The 22,556-nt window shown below is 44.3% G+C and overlaps 1 protein-coding gene across 1 annotated transcript in view; it reads left to right on the top strand.

Annotated features, from left to right (window-relative positions):
- LOC146839177 (CD5 antigen-like) overlaps positions 1–21,722 on the top strand; it is a 560,873-nt gene extending 539,151 nt beyond the window's left edge. Inside the window, exons 6-7 of the mRNA XM_085603204.1 lie at positions 5,012–5,044; positions 17,760–21,722. Of these exons, the coding sequence (XP_085459330.1) occupies positions 5,012–5,044; positions 17,760–18,289 (563 nt within the window). The 3' untranslated portion in view covers positions 18,290–21,722. The remainder of the gene's footprint in view (positions 1–5,011; positions 5,045–17,759) is intronic.
- The last annotated feature ends 834 nt before the right edge of the window (positions 21,723–22,556 follow it).

Genomic DNA, 22,556 nt, shown 5'->3' with positions numbered 1-22,556 from the left:
GGCCCCTCCCGACTCCGCCCTCCCCACATACAGAAGTGCCGGAGCGCACACGGCCGGGAGAAAACAGGAACTCGGCAACTCACGGAGCCCAGGAGCACACATCGCGGAGTGCTGGTGGTGTAACCTGTGTTCACTTCCCTGAAGTGCCGGGGTCCGCTTCCTTGTAAATGGAAAATCCAGAAATGGTCACATGGAAATGTTAAAGTGTGAATGGGCATCTGCTGGCCCTGCAGAGGGGCGGGGCTAACAGGTGGGGGAGGGTTGGTGTTAAAAGGAGGAGCATTCCAGGCTTAGAATTTCAGTTCTGCTTAGGGAACACTCCTCCAAATCTCAGCGGGTCTTGGGGTTCAGTAAGGTAACTCCCACAATGGCTTCATCAAATGTCCCCCCAAAATGTTCTCACCGCATATGAGCAGGTAATATACCTCAGTGGGTTTAGGCACTTGCTTCAGCGTTGTGTACATCCTGAAGATCAGTGCCCGTGACAGCCACCTCATTTCATCCTTATAAAGTCGATGAAAGGGGGAACATATCTTTAGTTAACTGTAGCATCACGCTGAACTCTAGCAGTGTGACCAGTACACCAGGTCCAGATGTCTTCTGCCAGGGCTGATATTTGTGGTACTAGTACTAACAAGACACAAATACTACTTAGCGGGGTGGCGCTGGGATAGCTCACGAGCGCTGTTAGGAGCTATTATTGGTCTCACATTTTAACATTTTATAGAAAGTCCACCCATGTCCCACTGAACCGGGAGTGGGAACCATTCACTTCTTAGATCCTCGTCATTGTAAGCGCTTGACTTGTAATGATTTGAAGAAAGGTCCGTTCTCAGATTAAATAAACCCCCACATTAAAATGCTGTAATAATATATGTTGTTTGATGCCTTTGTTGAAGTTGTTAAAGTATCATTGCCTACTTTCAATATAGCGCTTACTGTGGCGGCCTATGGCTTCAAAGCAGTGGCCATAATAGCTGATGGTATAAACCACCCAGACACTACTAGCAGTTTGATTTCCTCTTCAAAGCACTAAGTGCTGAACGGATTTTTCACTGTTGGAATCTGACACTACTAGTCTCTAAGAGTTCCTATAGCAGTGCGTTCACCCAATGAGCTATCAACAGAGTTTGCAGAAGGCGCGATTTGTGTCTCCTGTGCCCTCGGGACATTCACTGGGCTGGTGAATACTCCATTAATATTACATGTGTGTCAGGCGGGTCACATGACGTATCTGATGACAAGCAGCACAACGCTCTTTTCACAGAGTTCACAAACTGAAGAGTGTGTTTGGTGCAGTCAGTTTAAAATAAACTTTAAAGACAAGAGCCTACTCCCTGGTGAATTGGGGCATTTTATGTTTTTAATGATGTGTCTCTTCACGTCCTTGCTAAGCACGGATGTCAGGGCCAGTATCACGCAGAGTGTATACGAAATCTGGTTATTCACTGCTGTGACATGGCAACAGTGAGAAACAAAGTGACCTGATTGCTCCATAGAGCAGAGCTCAGGGAGAGGGGGAGGGAGGGCCCAAAGGGGGGTAAGAGAGGGTAGCAAGAGGCCGGATTTGTTTTTTATGTTTAAATCAGGGCGGAGAGGCCATGTTATGTATGGCTCGCTCTAGTATTCCTCTGTCCTGAAGGATCAGTTAAAACCAAGGGCCGATGACTTTGAGGGGCCATACATAACATAACAAGCATTGAAAATGCAATAGGTTTCGCCTTTGATTAAGTTAAAGCCATTTGCTTTCCTAATGGTATTGTAGAGCAAACCAAATGGATTTAACTTAATAAAAGGCGAGACCTATTGTTTTTTTACTGCTTGTTCTTCTAGGTGCCTGGGCCCCAGATCACACTCACTTTGGACTGGGCATCTGACCAGTCTAAGGCCCTTCTCAGACCCGACTCTCTGCCACGAGGCCTCCCCTCACTCCGCTCCTCCTGTCTCCCTCTCCATCTACTCTCACTCTGCTCCACCAAATCCTTCCCACCTTCGCTTGGACTTGTGCTTTGTACTCTGCCTTTTCTGCCTTTTCTGCTGTATTGTGCTTTGCGTCTCTGAAATTTGTTTTCTGTGCCCTTTTGTCTTTTGTGCTTTGGCTCTTGTGCTCTTTTGTGCTTTTTCTGCTTTGGTGCCCGTTTGTATTTTGTGCCTTTTGTCTTTTGTGCCCATTTCATAGCTCAGCCCAGTCTTCTGTGTTCTTTCCCAGTCATTTTGTGCCTGTATTTGTGCCAGTTATTGTTGCATTGACTTGTTGCTTTTTCTGCTTTCGCTCCTCTTGTCTCTCCCACTTCTCCCTTTGCCCAGGAACTCCCTCCTCCCTCCCTTGCTTTTCCCGCATCCATCCTCCTCCCTCTCCTACCTGTTCTCCCCGTGCCTTCTCCCACAATGGTTTCCCACCCGTCTGTAGCTTGAACCTTATGCTCCTCCCTCTCCCAGGACATACTTAATGGTGGCCACTGTGCGACCCCATTGAGCAGGTGCCTGGGCCCCAGTTTCCACTTACCTTGGTCTGGTCCACTAACCAATCAAAGGCCCTCCTCGGACCCAGCCATCTGCCTCACTGTGCTCCTCCTTTCTCCTTCTCCATCATCTCTCATTCTTCTCTTTGTTCTTCCAGGGGCTTTCTTTGGACCTTTGGATTATAACATCTTTAATATTTGAGTCCTATTTGAGGAGCCCCTGGTTTAAGGTAAATATTACACATGTAGGTAACCGCTCCCCCACCACCGCTCGAGTGTTCTCAGTCTTCAACATGCAAGGTGTGAGGAAGTAACCCCTCCCCCACTACCATCTTATCATATATCAAATGCTGCAACACATTAATTGTTTTTCTTCCAACGGTATAGATACTTTTTTCAGACAGTAGCTCAAATATTGTTCAACCAACAGACACTGAGAAAAACTATGCTACAATGAAACAACCGCATGTGTCCCTCTCCTTGATAGAAGGCTTTTCACAGAAACAGCATTGATTCTCCTCAAACTCTCGGCAGCCTTTGACACAATATCCCACCACACACTGATCGAAAGACTCCACCACATCGGCATCCAAGGGAACGCGTTTAGATAGATCACTTCACTCCTCACAGGAAGTACCGAAAAGCTCCACCTCCCAAATTTCACCTCTGAATTCAAGGAGATCACCTGTGGTGTCCCCCAGTGCTCATCCCTTAGCCCCATGCTTTTTAACACAAATATGACCCCACTGGCCAACATCATCAGAAACAACTTTCACAGATGCGTGACAAACATCACTGACTGAATGAAGAACAACTGACTGCAGCTGAACACAGACAAGATGAAAGTACTGATATTTGGCAACAGCAGCTACACATCGAATGACTCCTGGTGGCCATCAGACCTAGGACCCGCACTCTCTCACTCCGATCATGCCAGAACCCTTTGAATCATCATTTACAACAAGCTCACCATGAAATCACAGATCAACACCATCTCCTCCACCCCTGCACTGTGCGCATGCTACATAAGATCTTCATGTGGCTACCCCTTCACATAAGTCACAAGCCCTCATCACCAGCTGACTGGACTACGACAATGTCCTCTATGAAGGTATTGCCACACACCTCCTACAGAGACGTCCAACTATACAGAACAATGCAGCCAGACTCATCCTTGGCCTTCCCTGATAAACCCACATCCCACCCTAACCCAGGCAACTCCACAGGCTACTCATACAGAAGATATGCCAATTCAAGCTGCTGACCCACTCACACAACCTACATTACCCACCACCTGAATGTCCACCAATGGTCGAGAAGACTATACTCCGCCTCCCTTTCACTTGCCCATACTCCCCACATCTACCTGAGCAGAAGTGGAGGACGCTCCTTCTTCCACATCACAGCAAAGACCTGGAACAGTCAACCCACACACCTCTGGACCGTCACCTCACCTCTGGAATTCTCAATGGCCCTCAAGACCTGGCCGTTCGAATAACCTGCAAGCGCCTGGATACCTTATTGGGTGATTAGCCACACTTTATACATCCAGAGTGATTGATTGACAATCTGTTGCGTGATAGTTGAGACATTCCTTGCAGCTACACTTGCGTATCTTGCTTCTAAATCAATATTTCTAGTTTTGTATGCACTACACGGAGCGCATTATTGATCAGACAGGACATCTAAAGACTTACAGAGGAAGCCAGTTCACCTCAACAGGCTTTCTTTGAATATAGACTGAGCCAGGTTTATTAATGGATTACGTTGTCCTTGCGTCACACGAGGTGATGCAAGGGCAGCGCCAGCCATAGATCACATTTGCCAAGCCACGCAAGGCCACCCTGTGTGGACCTCTGTGGCTTGGTAAATCTGAAGTAAGACTAGGTAGCGCAAGTTGCTGTCTGCATGAATCTGTCATGGGAGGGCATAAAATATTAACCAATAATAGTAGACATGGGAAAGCCTCAGAATTCCACGCCTTCCCAGGGGAGAAGCTACAAGAAATGTCTGTACTTCTACTCGTTGTTTTCTCTTTCTAAGTGGGCAGCATTCTGCACTTAGAAAGAGGAAAACAACTCTGACAATTGTTTCTGTGCAGGAAAGTGTACATTTCTACACAAAAACAATCCTGCCTGTAACCCAGGCACCCGTGCACCATGGTGTAAGGGTGTTTGCGTTGGCACTAGGCAGCAGTTTGTGCACAAGCTTCGGCAGAGAACAGGAATGTGTCATATCTTGATAGAGATGGTGCCTTCCTGCCCTCTCCCTTCCATGCAGTGCAGCAAGATGTCTTGGTGCGTTGTGTTGCATTAACAAATTGTAAATCAGGGCCTGAGACTCTAGAACAAGCACCTTTTGATCCTTAAACATGCTGGTTTGGTGAAGAGATCCAGGGAACGTCTGAGAACAGACTGTATCATTTCTCCTCTACACACTCTGAGACATTTGCTGATATAGTCTGCATTTGTACACATTTATTGTTCAGACATCTATTTCTATTTAAAACAAGGATTGGTGATTTTATCTTCATTTGTTTCTCTTTATAGAGAAGAGGAAACTTCAACCACAGATGTACAAAGGTAAATTCATTTTCAACAATTTATGCAGACATTTACACATGTTTTGCCATAGGATATATTTTGATTAATGTTTCTGCATTTTTCTTATATAGCTTATCACAGTTTTGCTCACACTACTGACCACACTGATAAGTGCTTAGCTCTTACCTTGTGTCCCTACCGACACACCCTTAGCACGTGGCCATGATTGTGAATGAACGGTAGTGTAATCGCTTCTACTAGATTTGGAATATCTGCTTTTCAGCTCCATCAGAAAGCTGCCGAGCAGTTAGGAACCAAGGGCCACATATATTAATAGATTGCTTTGGCCTTGCATCAAGCAAGCTAACATAAGGTTCAACAAGCCACGCACGCCCACCTCGTGTGGCCCTGCATTGCTTGGTGGTTCTGGAGTAACACAACGGAGGGCAAGTCGCGGCCCAGAGGTACACTGCCCTGAGAAGGCATTTAATGGGTGGAGCGTGGGTGTTACCACACATCCACCAATGGTTTCTGAAGCATTTCCAGATTTACCAACACTGTTGCCAAATATATTTATATTTTCTCCTCGTTGTTTCCTCTGCTGCACATATAGAAAGAGGAAAACGACTCAGAGGACTGTTTTTGGGCAGGAAGGTGTCCCTTCCTGCCCAAAACAATTCTACCTGCAACGCAGGCACCCTTGCACCATGGTGCCAATGGTGCCTGTTTTGGTGCTAGGCAGCAGTTTGTGCATCAGAGCAGGCAAAGATCAGAAATGTGCCATATGTTTACAGATACGGCTCATTCCTGCCCTCTTCTTTACATGCAACGTAGCGCTGTAAGGTGTTTTGCTGGATTTCATTGTGTGAAATAATGATAAAGCAGGGCCTGTAAATCAATACTTCATAGAATAGGTTATAGGTGTTCACAGACATTGTTCGACTGTCCCTCAACAGAAACCATTGGCACAGATCTCAATAGATCGCCCACTTTGTGTGGCCTTGCCTGGCTTGATAAATCTAGAGTAATGCAACGGAGCAGAAATCGCTGCGTTGTGTTTCTCTGACTTGGGAAGACTTTGCATTGATGAAGCATGGGTGTTCCCATGCATCGACCCCTGGATTTTAGTGCATTTCCAGATTTACCATTACTGGTAAACCTGGCAATGCAGCAAACCCTGCGCCTCCCCAGGTGGGATATAATGAGGGAAAACATCTTTGTTTCTCCTTCTTTCTTCCTCTTCACTTGTGTGCTGCACCAAAGGCTAAAGTAAAGAAAATGCCAACTTTCTAAAAGTTTCAAAAACAAAAATAAACTAACCGTCATTTTTTAATTGCTGTTAACATTTTCTAAGAGACTAGGACCATTGAACAAATCATATGGTCTGAAGTATTTACTTTCTTGTTAATTTCGTTTTTTTCAAGAATATAACTCATGCCTTTTTTTGAGTCAGAACAAGGGTTACATTATCATATATACAATTGGCATATTCAATTTACCTATATGTCCCTAGTAAACTGCACTACATGTGCCCAGGGCTTGTACAATAAATGCTACCAGTTGGCCTGCAGCACTGATTATACTACCCACTGCAGCAGCCCTTCAAACATGTCTTAGGCCTGCCATTGCAGAGCCTGTGTGTGCAGTTTAAACTGGCATGCGGACCTTGCAGGATAAGCCCCTGGTTAGGCCCAACACTTCCTTTTTTATTACATATAATTCATCCATAGTGTAGGTTCTTGAAAGCCCCAGTGGCAGAGTGCAGTGTATTTAAAAAGCTGGACAGATAGTTTGAAGTTTTAGAAGTTCTGGTAGTGAAAAACACTTAAACTTATTTTCACTATGGCATGGAATTTCTCTCCCACAGGTTGACATTAGGATTGCCTTATTTCATTTTACAAGTGTAATTTCTAATTGAGAAGAGATAAGACCCCAAAGTCTGGTGTCTCTTTTTAAAAAAGCTTTATATAGCGCAAACCCAACCCTAAAGTATTCGAGTGATTTACACGAGCACCAGTTACGTTACACAAGGACACATTCATTTTTGGTAAGCACAGGGATATTAATTGTTTTTCCCAGAATCACAGGATGTTGAACCGAGACTAGACCTGGTTCCCGAACTCCAAAGTTGGTAGCTCTGGCTGTTACGACACATTTAAAATCACAACTTATGGTAAAGTTGCATTTTAAATTTCAATTCTTAAAATGCCAATTTTAGAAAGTTGCCATAAATATAGGGGTTTGGCCCAAGACAGCTAGAATGGGCCTAACAAGATTCAAAAACAAAAATAAACTAACCGTCACTTTTTAATTGCTGTTACCATTTTCTAACAGACTAGGACCACTCAACAAATCATATGATCTGAAACATATATTTACTTGTTCATTTAGTTTTTGTCAAGAATATAACTCATGTATTTTTTTTAGTCAGAACAAGGGTAAAGCCTTCCCGACACTAAACACACTAGGGTTCACATATGAAAACATGACAGTTGTACAAAAAACATGAATTACAAACATTGGCCCAGTCTTGTTATTTAAACGAGCACCACCCTTGGAGCTGATTTTACAAAGAAATTCCTCATCAAGATCATGGTGCTGCTAAACCACAAGGGAATATTACTTCAACATTTGGTGGATTCTAAGTTGTATTCTCCCAGAGTGCTAGGGAAGGCGTACCAACAAAAGATACTCCAATACCATATACTCACCTGGGCCCATAAGCACACTTACAATTGAGTAAACCGCTGGAGTCAAAGTTTATGATTTTTACAATTCATAATTAGCTATTCCTTATTCCTAACTAACCTTTCACTGATCAAAAAGTTATTTCCTCAGGTCGATGGACCATTAGTTGAACTAGATGATGGTGAAAATTAACACTGACTCTATCTTATTCATTTAAACTAAATAACCACTGACTTCGGAAATTTTAAAACCTTTATCTAAAGTAAATTCATGTGAACCATCTCAAATAAACAGTGCAGTCATCATCATTCTTAGGAGACAATATTTCAATTAATTAATCATCAGACTCATACTTTGGACTCACACAATGATAAATGCTCAGAAAGGGAGAGGACAGAGAGAAAATAACATCTGCAAATAACGTGAAAATATAATTACCAAGAATGGTGTGAAGACCAACCCCCTGGCCAAAGGGCTGGTAAGGGTCCCCCGGGAAAGATCAGGTGACAAAGACTTCAGGACCAGACTTTGGACAGGATCGATGACCTCTCTAATACCGACGGTTGCGTGGCACCCCTCTCTGACACTCTCTTCCTCCTCGAGATTCTTCCGTAATCTTCTTATCTAACCCAATTAAATTAGGATAGAAGGTTCTGCATTCGGCTTCTTCATCAGCATCTCACAGCGTCTCTCCCAGCATCAGCATCTCCCGCTCACAAACAGCATCTCGTGCTCAGCATATCTTCATCTCTTGTGCTCACTAACTAACTAAAGCTATCTCAATTATACCTTTTGTTCTTCATGTACCACCTACTAAAGTTTCAATATCGTAATAATTTGAAATCTAATTGGTCAGAAACAAGGGTAAGATCATCACACCATGCTTACATGTCACTTTACTCCATTAGACCATTGTTCACAAACCCATCCCCTTAATTGTTATTCATGCTTAATTTTCCCGCCCGCATGCACATTTCATCTGCAACATTCGGTAAAAATCTAACATGTAGGTCCATTCAGTTGAACTTCTCACCGTCCTTTCTCAGGCTGAGACACTTTACGACCTTGACTGTTATTCAAACTCTGTGTCATCCTTCCGGTTTCACTCTCAGTAGTCATGCGCAGTCATCACATGGCTCAGCTTATTTCAGTTATACACAAGAGGCCCAAATGCGCACTAGTGATAAAGTCAGAAAAACAAATGTTACTTTAAAAAATAAATGGTTTCACTGTATACCACCCATCTCTACTCTATTTCACTTTATTTATTAATACCTTACCCGCATTAGCATTAGTAAAATAGCTTATTTTTGCTTCAGCTAAGCAGGTGGCTTGCAAGCGAGTCTTTAAGACTTCATTTTGTGCCTTCTGCTCATGCGCAAGAATTTCCCTCCAAGCATTATTTCGTCACGTTGCCTAGATGCAGTTGATGCATGCGCGGTAAAGATTTCCTCGTTAAAATCTGTTTAGTCCTTCGTTCGAGTTATTAGTGTTAGCAAACTCATAGGTAAGAGTCACTAACCCACGTGTTCATGTGGTGCGCATTAGTTTTACACAAAACGTAATTAATAACATGTTAGTGAGTTAAATGAGCGGACTGCTTATGAGCAAGTCTCTTTTCTACGAGTCCTTGCTCCATCAGTAGGGATTACCAAGGTAAGAATTTGGATCCTACAAAGGCATCTGGAACATGATTTGACTGTCACCAGTCAGGGCAAAAGAGAGGAGATCCAGCATGCTCCAAAAAGCCCCCCGTGGTGGACAATCCAAAGGATTTGCTAGCATAGGTGTGGGGATGGAAGTGTACTCTGGAGAGTCCAGAGGATGTACTGAAGCTACTTTAGTTTTCATGGGGGGTTGAAGCCCTGGCTGTCTTACCTTCAAGCCTGAAGAAGTATAGAAAAGGCCAAAGGTCAATGGGACTGAAGTAGAAGATCCGAAGGATACAGGTGCCAGTGTCAATATATTGGAATCCAAACTGGTTTCCCCGGACCACATGATACCTGGTGTTTGTCACCAGGTGACCAGTGCTGACAAAGAGACTTAGCTCCATTCAATTACCTTGGTAAGCATAGAGTGGAGAGGGATTACTGCTTCAAAAAAGGTAGTTGTGTCCCCTGCCATACCAGTGGAGTGTCTGTTGGGAAATGTTCTTGAGACTTCTGCATGGACAGAATTCGAAAGGAAGGTGCATGCAGAAAGGCTGAGTCTCCCTGAGCATGGGCAGCACGTCAGGGAAGTCATGGGAACTTAGGTCCTGCAACAGTGACCCTAGGGACCCAGAGAAAGAGAAATGGCAAGAAGTCTGCTAGGGCGGCTTCAAAGAGGCCACAGGACCAGGTGGAGAGTTCACCTGAGGTAGATGCCCTGGTGACTGAGAAGGGAACTGAAGCTGAAGGAGCCTGGCCTAACCTGGCAGAGCTTCTTAGTGCAGGGGGACCCTTCAGAGAGGACCTATGCTAAGGGCAAAAGTTGAGCCCTGCTCTTGAAGGCCCTAGGCAGCAAGCTGCAAGGCAAGGAGAAGTAGATGTCAGTTGCACCCACAGGATGTACTGTGAAGATGAGTTTATCTACACTGCCGCCAGGGACCCCAAACCAGGGGCAGCCAGGAGAATGTTAGTCCCCCAAGAGTACAGAGACTTTATTCTGACCTTAGCTCATAACATCCCTGTAGATGGACATCTGGGGCAAAGAAAAACCTGCGACTGGTTTGTTGCCAATATGTATTGGCCCCAGATGTCTGAAAAAGTGAAGGAGTTTTGTCACCTGTCAAGCCAAATACAAGACAGGGGGACAACCAAAGGCTCCCTTATTACCATTTCTAGTGGTTGGGGCTCCCTTTGAGAGGGTACGGTTTGACATTGCTGGCCCCCTTGACTCTCCAACTGCATCTGGGAACAGATTAATTCTAGTACCCAGAGACTATTCCCCTCAAGACTTCTACTGACTCTGCAACATCAAATGCCTTACTTGATATTTTTACCACAATGGGGTTTCCTAAAGAGGTAGTTTCAGATAGATGGCCAAACTTCATGTCTGCATACCCAAAGGCTATATGGAATGAATGTAGTGTGAGGTATAAGTTCAACACATCCTATCGCCCCCAAGCCAATGGTTTAGTTGGAAGGTTCAACAAAACATTAAAGGGCATGATAATGGGACTCCTTGAAATTCTCAGAAGGAGATGGGATGTCCTGTTACCCTGTCTCTTATTTGGCTACAAAGAGGTGCCACAGAAGGCAGCTCGCTTTAGCCCCTTTGAACTTCATTCAATCCATCAATCAATCAATCAATCAATCAATCAATCAATCATCACGCAATCAATCAATCAGGTTTCTTATAGAGCCCATTAGGGTCTCAAGGCTCTGTGGAGCGAGAGGGGGAAGGGGGTGGGGAGATCTGTGGTTCAGTCAAAGAGCCAGGTACTGAAGTCCTTCCTGAATGGTGATTGCCCGAGATGTAGAGGCAGGGAGTTTAAGGTCTTTGCAGCGAGGTAGGAGAAGGATCTTCCTCCAGCTGGCCAGGATGGCCAAACTTCTGTTTGTCCATCCTGTAAGAGGTCCATTGTGTCTAGTTAAGGAAGGCTGGGAGGAGTATCAAAAGAGCCCTTGTAAGAAATTGTGGACTATATACTTGACCTGCGTTCACTTATGGTTGAATACATGAAGAGGGCACGCAAACATCTGAAGGTCACTCAGGAGCTTCTCAAGCTCAGGTATGACCAACCATCAGCACTGTTTGAGTATGAAGCAGGTCAGTTGGTGTGGATGCTGGACCCTGTGGCTCCCAGGGCCCTCTAGGACAAGTAGCCTAGGTGCTACTCTATTTTGTAGAAGAAAGGAGAAGTTTCCTACTTGGTAAACTAAGGCACCCCAAGACAGGGCTGACATTACCATGCTGATGGTCACTAATGGTGGTCAGGAGTAGGAAATTGAGCCTCTCTGTGACTTACTATCAAACAACCCGGAAGATGGCTCAGTGGAGGGTGTTTTCTTGTCAGACTCCCTTACTGACCAAAAGAAGACTGACTGAAGGCAAGTAATAAATTAGTTTCCTGAGCTCTTCTCCTTGACCCCTGGTCAGACAGCATGGTGTGTACATGATGTGGACACTGGTGACTGTCTCCCTGCCACATATATGATATAGAGACTGTCTGACCATGCCAACAGTTACATCAAAACTGAACTAAGCAAGATGATAGAGCTGGGAATGATAGAACCTTCTGACAGACCCTAGACTAGCCCAGTAGCACTGTTCCCCAAACATCACCCAAAGGGTGGAAAGCCAGAGATGAAGTTTTGTGTGGATTTTAGGGGGTTGAATCCAGTGACTTAACCTGATGCACAACCCATCCCAGGAAACTGATAATCTCAGTAACCCCTCCTAGGCTACCTTGTGGGTAGAGGACAAATGCAACGTCTCCAATCAAGATTCATACCATTCTGGAGAGAGAGGTTCTCAAGACAAAGTCCCAAGTCTGGGCTTTCTTTGGCTTGACTGGGTACCACAGGAAGTTTGGGGAGGGGTATAGCACCATTCACTCAACCTGCCTCCAAAAAGCAGCTTAAGAAGAGCATTAGGATTAAGGGTGGGCATAGTTGGCAGAGTACTACTATGCAGAATTCCTCAGAGTTAACAAAAAGTGTATTCCACAACGTTAAACAAAAAGTGAATTCCGCAACTTCACTCCATCTGACTCCCAATTAATAAAACAGAGACCTCATACACTTTTGGTAAAATAACAAGTATCTCTGTCTTTAAATACTATAATGCACATAGTCATTTTACGAAAATGAAAATGTAGCAAGCAGTGAGAGAGGTGATGATTTTGGGATCCTCCCTAACCTAGGGAGAGAACCAAGCAGATGCTTTGTAAACAAAGAGCACATCTTGCTGAACGATTCGGTGGTGGTGCCACCCTCTTAGGACCATCCCAAGCACAGTTATGGGCAAACATACAATCCCAACCAAAGGCCCTGCAAAGCATTATGGGACGAGATTAGCAGTGGGCAGTGAATATTTAAGTATCCAATATCAAAATAATTCTACAAAGAGCTGCAGTTCAACTAGTCGTTACTAGGTGTCCCTCACAAGTCAAATGCAAAAGCATTGAAACCCTTTCAGAAGCTGCAGTTCCCCTAGTCGTTACTAGGTGTCCATCATGAGTCGAATGCAAAAGCATTGAAACCCTTTAATGAAGCTGCAGTTGCCCTAGTCGTTACTAGGTGTCCCTCATGAGTCGAATGCAAAAGCATTTGACTTGAGGGACACCTATCAATGACTACTTGAACTGCAGCTCTTTGTAGAATTTATAGTATTAGCTCTCAGCTCAGCCTGAGAGCTGCTGCCCCTTGAGGAATGTTTTGATATTGGATACTATAATATTCACAACTCACTGCTAATCTCGTCCCATAATGCTTTGCAGGGCCTTTGGTTGGGATTGTATTTTTGCCCATAACTGTGCTTGGGGTGGTCCTAAGAGGATGGGACCACCACTGAATCATTCAGCATGATATGCTCTTTGTGTTCAAGGCATCTGTTTGGTCCTCCCCCTAGGTTAGGAGGGACCCCAAAAACATCACCTCTCTCATTGCCTGATATTTTTCATTTTCAAAGTTCACTTTTGTGAATTGGTTATATGCATTTGTGGTGCAGTTTAGTAGCTGACTCCGCTACGTGGAGGAATGGAGTTTTTGCCTGATTTCTGTGTTTTTAATAGGCCTTTGACACCCTGAAAAAGGCTATGTGGGCCTGTCCTGAAGGCACCTGACCATGGAAAGGAGTTCATTGACCAAACAGACACTTCTGCACGTGGGATTGGGGCAGTGTGGTCACAATGCCATTGAGAGGGAAGCCTTTGTTGTTGTCTCATCCCTGAAGAAGCTGAGACCCTACCTGTTTGGGACTTACTTCAACGTTCAAACTATCCATATGCCTCTTAGATGGCTGATGCAGATGAGACAAGAGAATCCAAAATTGTTGAGGTGGCCCATCTTCCAACACCGTATGGGCTTTACAGTGGAACACAGCCCTGGGACTGACCATGCCAATGCAAATGGCCTTTCCAGGTTTTTCTATTTAGAAAATATGAATTACCAGGGAATAGGTTAGTTGCTCATCACCTTTCGTCTGGTGGGGGTTATGTAGGAAAGTTCCCTTTTGTGACTTCACCCCCACACTTTTTGCCCCAATGCTGATGGTTATGACTCTGAGAGTGCACTGGAACCTGCTGCCCAGGCCCCAGTGCCAGCGCTCTCTCCCTAAACATAAAGTAGCTACTTGGTACTCCCAGTAGGCAAGGACTTTAATCCCCTAATAAGTCCCTAGAAATGTTTTACCACGGGTAACAAGGGTACCCAGGGCATGGGTGCTGAAGGGGTCACCAGGGCCTGAACCACTATATGTGCCACCCTGAGTGACCCAGGTTAACAGATGTACAAGGGCCTGTCATTGCAGACTGCAGGAACAGTGCAAATTGCTCCAACTTGAATTTGCTCCCACCATGAGTGTCAAGGTCAAAACACTGTCTTTAATATATGTCAGTCACCTAAGGTAGGTCTCAAAAGCCCAGGCAGCAGGGTGTAGTATAGTAAAGGCATGGACATATAAATGCAAGTTTATATGTCCCTATTGTAGTCCTTTCCATTAAAAAAAGTGATCAGCAGTACATAGGATAACATGACCTGGTGTCCGGGCACACTGGAGGTCGCCAGCTCCATTACAGGGCAGTCAAATAGGGTCATGTGTGGTATCAAATAACATGCCTCCTCACACCTGACATGATTTTACTGTCAGGACTTATGTGGCATGCACCCAGGTTGCTGCTTTAGAAGTTGCCCACCTATTTGCCGCTACCTTTCTTGTGCTCTGACTGGCAGTCTGCAGCTGCCATACCCCAGACAGGAATCTGAGCTCCTGCCTGGTAGTGTGAATGCTCCCAGGAGTCAGAATAAAAGGCCTGGTTGGGAAGGAGGTGTCATGTGTTTCCCGCGTGGCCCATTGTAGTTTTCCCTATGTTAGCCTAAATGTGCATGTTGTAGGCCGCATTTTCACTTGCACATGTTACTGTGTAAACACACTTGCTTTGTGCCACACTCTACTTTCACATGGAACCTGTTATGTCTTCATGTTTTGTTCTTTTCCTGATATTTAGAACATCCTAGACAAGATCAAACAACAATTCCCCTTGTTATTCTCTCTGGTCAGGCACCAGCACCATGACATAGCATGAGAGCGCAGCTACTGTTTATGAGCACATATATATTGTCATATAACAGAGTAAGAAAACACTCATGGAGCGAGAGTTCAGAGACAGGATCACTACGTCATCTGAGATGAAGAACGTCCATCTGTGTATGCTAAGGTATGGGGTTCGCTACTAATCCCAGAGATCTTTGATATATTATCATTTAGCTTCAGGAGGACAAGGGGGGATTAGGTTACTCTGTCTTATATCATGACAGGGCTTTTTCTAGGATATGGTTCAATAGCCATGCTAATCAGGCCTGGGCGTAGTTCGCGGAGTTTTGCTGCACGGAACTCCGCGAAGTGACTAAAAGAACTCCACTGAGTTCCGCAAGTAGCGGAGTGCAGTGTGAACTGCCATTCGCACTGATCTTCCTGCAGCTCGAGTAGAAGCTCTACCCCAGTGGCAGCTCTCGCTCTTGAACTTACCGTTGGTGAGCACGAGCAGTGAGTTTTCTACACTCCTCAAGCTCCGTGGAGCGTGGAGTGTATAAAACTCTGCAAATTCTGCGAACGGAGTGGAGTTCACCACCCAGCCCTATTTACACTTCAATAGACTATGTGCTGCCTCCACACAAAAGAATGAATACCCCCTGTAGATAGTCAAGAGCCAGGAAGGTGAAGGCATGATGCCTGGGGACCTCACAGGGAAACTTCTGGAAGCTTATCCCCCAAGTTCAAAGGCATAGTTAGGAAGAACTACACTAGCTTCTAATTAAAAACAGTGTTGATTTCAAAGCCTTATGTGTAGCTCACAAAGCTCTTAACTCTTAACTGAAAGGGCTCTGAGAACCTCAAGAGAACATTTTGTGGGTGTGCACCAAATAGACATTTACGGTTGTCTGGCTCCTGAAAGGTGGTGGTGCCAAGAGTCTACAGAGCCTCCTGGGCGGCACAGTTTCTGTCTACTCTACTTCCCAGTTCGGGAACCAGATGCCTCAATTTTTGTGAGGTCCGTCCAATCTAGAGACCTTTAGAAATAAACTAAAGACATGGCTTTTCACTTTCTCACTAAAGTTCCTAACTTGTGCTGTTGGATAGCATCAAGAGGCCTTCGGGTATTCATCATGTTCGAAAAAAGCAATATCATGTATCACTGTTGCCACGTGGATAGGAACCATTTCTAAGACCCACATCACTTGGAAGCCTGTCTTCACATCGGTACTGCCACTGCTCAGTGCTTCCTTGACACAGGCCCTCACATCTCTTGTCGATGTCAGCCTCAATGGCGATGACAGACTCTGTATCACAGCCTCGTAGCTCCTCAAAACCGACACATTGCCTCGACTGCGCAATGCATCCTCGACACCTGACTCAGCATCGCAAGCCCTTGTTGACAGGATCCTCGTCACCTCTACAGGACCTGGCACCCCAGCCTCTCGTAATCAATACATCGCTTCTTTTGTGCAGCACACCTTCAACGCATGGAGTCCTGTACCTTATTGTTGGATAGATGCAATCAGAAGCCGGGGTCTGCATGCAGTCCTGTCCCTTATTGTTGGATGGATGTAATAGGAAGCTAGTGTCTGCATGTAGTCCTGTACCCTATTATTGCATGGATGTCATAGGAAGATAGTGTCTGCATGTAGTTCTGTACCCTATTGTTGCATGGATGTCATAGGAAGACAGTGTCTGCATTTAGTCTTGTACCTTATTGTTGGATGGATGTAATGGGAAGCCGGTGTCTGCATGAAGCCCTGTCCCTTATTGTTGGATGGATGTAATAGAAACCCGGTCTCTGCATTGAATGGTTGTAATTGGTAGCCTGTCTTGGATAAAGCCCTGCCCTTTGGTTCAGGAGGTCTTGTGTGGACCACAATGAGTATTTGACTTGATTTGTTACTCCTACAGGAACTAAGAGATACCTTTCAGTCATGGATTTACAAGGGTGTGTTTCTGCTGAATATAGACATAGTGACATTCCTGTTTCAGTCTTTTCTCATCCTCTCGATCTTTTACAGTGTAGATAATAATGAGCTACCTCAGGTCTGACCCACCTAGAGGTCATGTGATAACATTGGGGAGAGAATTTCTTTCTAAACAAAAATATAGCAAACATGATCAGAGTGAACTGGAGATAATCTTCCTTATAGAATGTCTGAAGGAATTTCCAGGTTTTCTTGTCATCGTAAAGGTAGTATTTTTCAATTCAGAGGTTTCTAATATTTGGGTTTATTTATACTGTCTCAACAAATGAAGAGAGGTGGACAGACAGGAGGATGCACAGATGGACGACGGGTGGTGTATACAAGGTAAAAGGGTTGACAGAAGGAAGTCGATGGGCTTAGAAGGGTGGAGATAGATCAGAAAGAGAGGCCTGAGAGCTGGAGACAGGAGATGGTGGATGATGGAGAGATCAGAGGATGGACGAGAGAAGAAAGCTCCTGGGGTCAGAAGGGTTGAGAGGGATAAGAAGGAGCAGAGAGCTGGACAGACAGGACCATGCGCAGATGGACAATGGGAGATGATGGGGAGATGGGAGGATGGATGACAGACGGACCTGAGAGATGGATAGACAGGAGGATGTGCAGATGGACAATGGGGGATGATGGAAGGATAGATGACAGACGGACCTCAGAGATGGACAGACAGAAGGATGTACAGATGAACAATGGTGGATGATGGAGAGATGGAAGGATAGATGACAGACGTACATGAGAGCTGGACAGACAGGAGGATGCACAGATGAACAATGGGGGATGATAGACAGATGGAAGGATGGATGACAGAAGGAAGCTGCTGGGCTCAGTGGTGTGAAGACTGATAAGAAAGGAGGTCCTCCTGACATCTCATCAGAGTGACCTTGTCTTTTTCTCCTCAGAAACCATCATCCTGGATCCGAACACAGCTCATCCTGCACTCAACATCTCTGCAGATGGAAAGCGAGTCACAAGGCTTCGTGTTGAACAAAAGTTTTCCAATAGTGCAGAGAGATTTCGGCACCCTTCTTGTGTTTTTGGAACTGTAGGCTTCACCTCTGGGAAGCATTACTGGGAGGTGATGGTGCCCAAATTCAGACTTAATGCATTTTCTGTTTTATTGTGGTATGTGGGGGTGGCCAGGCAGTCTGTTACTAGGAATGCCTATGCACCAACAGTTGAGCCAGAAATTGGCTTCTGGGTCTTGTCACGCTTTGAATATTTTACTAAGATTCACTCCATGCCTGTTGTCCTTTCGGGAATGCTACCATTAGTAAGTCACATTGGAGTTTACCTGGACTTCGAGGGAGGGCTGGTGTCCTTCTTCAATGCTAAGACCCAGGAGCACCTCTTCACCTACACAGATACCTTCACAGAGAAGGTCTTTCCTTTGATTTGTAACCACATGTCCTCAACCATAGAGCTGAGTTAAACAGTGGAGGAGCAGGCCTGTAGATGTGTGTCTTTGATCATTTCTAAAATTCACTTCCTTAGAGGAAGAGCTGCTGTAAAACATGTTCAGAACTGATTTAGCTATTTCAAGGCAGTAATTTCTATTTATAAATATGCTGGATTTTGGATTTAAATTATTCATGTGTTTTGGTTCATGCTGAAAGTTGCCTCAACATGTATACAAAAGTAACAGACATTTGTTTCTGCCACTTCAATGCTTAAAAAAATGATGTGCTAGTTTACAGATCATGCAAGTCTGTTGTCATTGCTCTCACTTCAGCACTCATACTGTCAGGTCCATTCAGCCCATGGATCACTTCATTTCTGCTAGACGTTGAGACTTAAGGTAGAATATAGCTCATTGGCTCAAGTGCTTGCTGCAGAAATCACTTTGGAACCTTGCAGGCCACAGCGGCTTTCATGTTTTGTGTGAGAAGAAACTTCTATTTTGTTCAGAAATAACACCCCTTTCTCATTTTGTCAGCAGTGGTAGTTTAGCTATGCTTGATCTGTCCGCAGCCTTTGACACCATCAAGACTGGTTTCATGCTGGGCTGAGGCCTTAAGCCAGCTGGAGTCATTTTAGTGAACAGAACTCTCACAGTCAGCTCCACAGACTTTAGAGCTAAACCTTTCCAAATTCCCTATGGAGTCCCGCAGGGTTCTTCCCTCTACTCTATTTAACCTGTGTGTCTCCCCTCATGCAAAACTCGTGTACTCCTTCGATTCCCACGTGTTGTCCTATGCAGATGACACCCAAATCATCGTGTTCATCTCTGATGATTGGGAAGGCAAGGCAGAAGGTTTAGGTCCTGTATGGATGAAGTCAGCATTTTGATGAGGGAGAACTGGCTAAACAAAAACTGGGAGAAGGCTGAGATTGTGGTTTCTGGCGTGGAAAATTTGATTTGGACCGACTGTTGGTGGCTGAAAACCTGCGGCACTCTACCTGTTGCGGTGGCCACGACAAAGAATCTGGGGTGATCTTTGGCAATACTTTGGCATTTGATACCCAGGTCAATAGAACTGTGAGTTTGTGTTCTTGTTTTTGGATCATTAAGACCTGGAAGAAAATGTTTCCCTTTCTTCCTGGGGAGCTAAGGGTGTCAGTATCCATTGCTCTTATTACATCTCACCTTGATTACTGTAATGAACTTTATTGAATGCCAATCAGTATTCGTTGAATAAGCTTCTGGTCATCCAAAATGCAGATGATATTCGGTTGGTCTTGGATCTGCCTGAAAAAACCTCAGTCAGGGAGGGCTGTAGGACTCTCAGGCGGCTTTTAAAACCCTGTGCCTTGTACGTAAGGCTCGCCATCAACAGGACTCATGTTATCTTAGGAGCACCTTCACCTGGTATGGTCCTACTAGACCTCCGAGATCAGCAGGACCGAGAAAGGTGATAGTTCCTAGGCTCTGGAAAGCGAGAGGGAGAACGAGCTTTTACGGTCGTAGCCACCAAGTTGTGGAAATATTAGGAGGCTGGAATTATACTCTATTTTTCATTTTCAGGCGAAAACTCAGTTATCTGTATAATTTCATTGTCTTGGGCGACCTTCTGATGTTTTTATGCATCCTCTTTACTAGGATTGTCCCCTCCCTCTGGTTCCTTACTTGGCGACAGCGGCTCGATGCCTATTGGTTTTATGCACTTTATGAATTCAAGTTCCAAATTCAAGTCGTACTATATCAAATATCACACCTTTAGACACTTGATAGTTCAATTTAGTGAGTAAACCACGTTAAGTACTAAAATCCTCACACTATTCCAATAGATGTGACTTCCTATTCAACTCAGATCGTTCCACCCACCTCTGTGCAGCCTCTGGATTTGACGCCTTTGAGCCCATTGCGTATATTCCATATTTGTATCCTTAGTTAGAGACAACCATAACTGTTTGGAAGAGTTTACACCATCAGCCACGGAGTTGTGACTGTGATGGCGCTTAGATAATCTGTATCTGGTGGCCCCCAGTTTGCATAGTTGGGAATGGTGGTTCTATGAATAATGTTCAAAATAACATATAAGAACAAAATTCATAAAGAAAAGACTGACTCAAAAAGAGAATTTGAGAGCAGTAAATTAGAGTAAACTATGAAGCTTTATTAAAATATAAAGGTACAATATAGAAGTAAACTATAGCCCGTTCAATAAAGCGTCAAAAATGATTTGCCATGGAGGCTCGAAGCTTTTAAAACAGATGCAGCAACAAGGGAAATCTAAAAGAGACTCAGGTCCAGATTTATAATACTTTCACGCAGCGCCGCGAGCCACCTTGCTGCGCTGAGTGAAAGGGAAAGTACAGGAATGCACCATATTTTACATAATGCAACGCATTGCTGTCCTCTCCTTGCACTGGCGCACTTTTGGCTGCATAGCTCCAATGCGGGCACCCTTGCGTCATGGCGCTAGGGCGCCTGCGCTGTAGTGATACAGTGGGAAAACTGCTAAACGCGCAAACGACAAATAAACCGACTTTGACACCTTTTGAAGAAACCATGATAGACGTGCACAGATTATATGTTAGAGAAAATGTCAAGAAATATCAGGTGCTGCATCATAAAAGCCTGCAGAAGAGTGCAGACTAGACACAAATAATAAATAAAATAACATAGGTTCAATTTCACTAAGTTGCAATGGTATATTCTTTTGATGCATTATCGAAAAGTGATTACTCACGTGTTATGAAGATTTTATTAACCATTCTTATTAAAGAATTAATCTATGTGAAGAATTAGTGAAAATACATATTATGTGCTAATGGCGAGTTTCATTCTAAAACTCCATCTTTGCTTATGTGAGAACGGGCACCGAGAGATAAAAGAGAAAATGGTGCTGCACCTATGTATTAAAAGCTGAGGCTTTGAAACTTTCAGAGAATGATCTTCATATATGTACTAATGTAAATCACCTGATACAATATTAGCTATTAGGAATTTGAAATAATTTTGCACATTGGTACTTTGAAAATGCAGTAATACATCACAGTTACACATGCTATTTACAATGACAAGTCACCCTATACAAACTGACCAATGGACTGAGCGGTCTGACCAAGTGAGGTGACCAAGGAGGCGTCGCCCTAGAACTTGTGGATTATATTCGACACGGGTTTGACGTAAACAGAAGAACTCTCATCCACCTTTCTCAGGAGAGCTTTCATTCCTGCGGATTTTTCTTTGCTGATCCATTCTTTGGATCCAGATGTGCCTTTGTGGACTCCGGACTGACGCACACGCTGTGCGCACCTTGGTGGTCTCTTTCCCTCGTGGGAGACTCCTTTGAGCTTGCATAGCTCATGCCCCCTCCTGAACTTTCCAGAGCTTTGGTCACTTTATGCCAAATTTGACTTAATTAAGCTATTGTGCATTTTGAATCATGCATAAGTACTAATGCCTTCTTAAATCTTGATAAAAGTTAACTAAATCAGACTGCCTCTGTCTTACTATGGTTTATTTTCATTTGATTGTGCGTTCCAATTGATTTATTGATAACTGGAAGGGATCACATTAGAGAAATCTCTGGATATCGAGTACTAATGTTGTTGTTCTGTATAACATTACCTGAAGTACTGGTTTGTATGATATTGGCCCATCTAAATTTCTTCAGGAGATTTGGTCACTAGACCTAATCCTTTATTTGTATATTGTAGTCTTGAGAGTCGTATATATGAATTTAATTATCAGTTTGAAGAGCAGTTATCCAATTCCTGGCCCTCATTGGATGGCTGATTGAGCCCCCTATATCACACCCCTCTCGGCACAAAGCAAGGTCCATTGGAGGACCAAGAGATGACAAAAAGGGCCCAAAATGCTAGAATAGTAATTCTGGTAGCGTGTCAGATAGTTTTCTGTCCGATGAAGTGAGGATAATAGGGGGTTTCTACTAAGATCCATATTTTGAGATCCCTAAAGCAAATTTTTGCCCATATTGCCCAAATCCATGTTCTGTTGAGGATGCCAGTACTGGAGGATTGAGGCGAAGACGATTTAAAACAGTGGTGTGAGTATCAACAGGGTTCCGCATTACAAATGCCCTCGCTTAAATTGCAGTAAAGTGATTTGGATGTGTGAGGTTATGGGAAGTGGTTAGAGTCCATGGTTGGATGATGCACTTTATGCAATGAAGTTAAAGTTGTTGTCAGGTCCAAGGTGCCCTAAGATCCCTAGATAGATACATACACGTACAGGCGATCTCAGTGTGGAATATGCTGAGAAAGTTGTCTGCTGTGTTTTAAAGGTGCTG

The sequence above is a fragment of the Triturus cristatus genome, chromosome 4_2, assembly GCF_964204655.1.
Source record: "Triturus cristatus chromosome 4_2, aTriCri1.1, whole genome shotgun sequence".
Taxonomy (NCBI): domain Eukaryota; kingdom Metazoa; phylum Chordata; class Amphibia; order Caudata; family Salamandridae; genus Triturus; species Triturus cristatus.
Note: the sequence above shows the minus strand (reverse complement) of the source record. Positions and strands in the feature narration are given on the sequence as shown.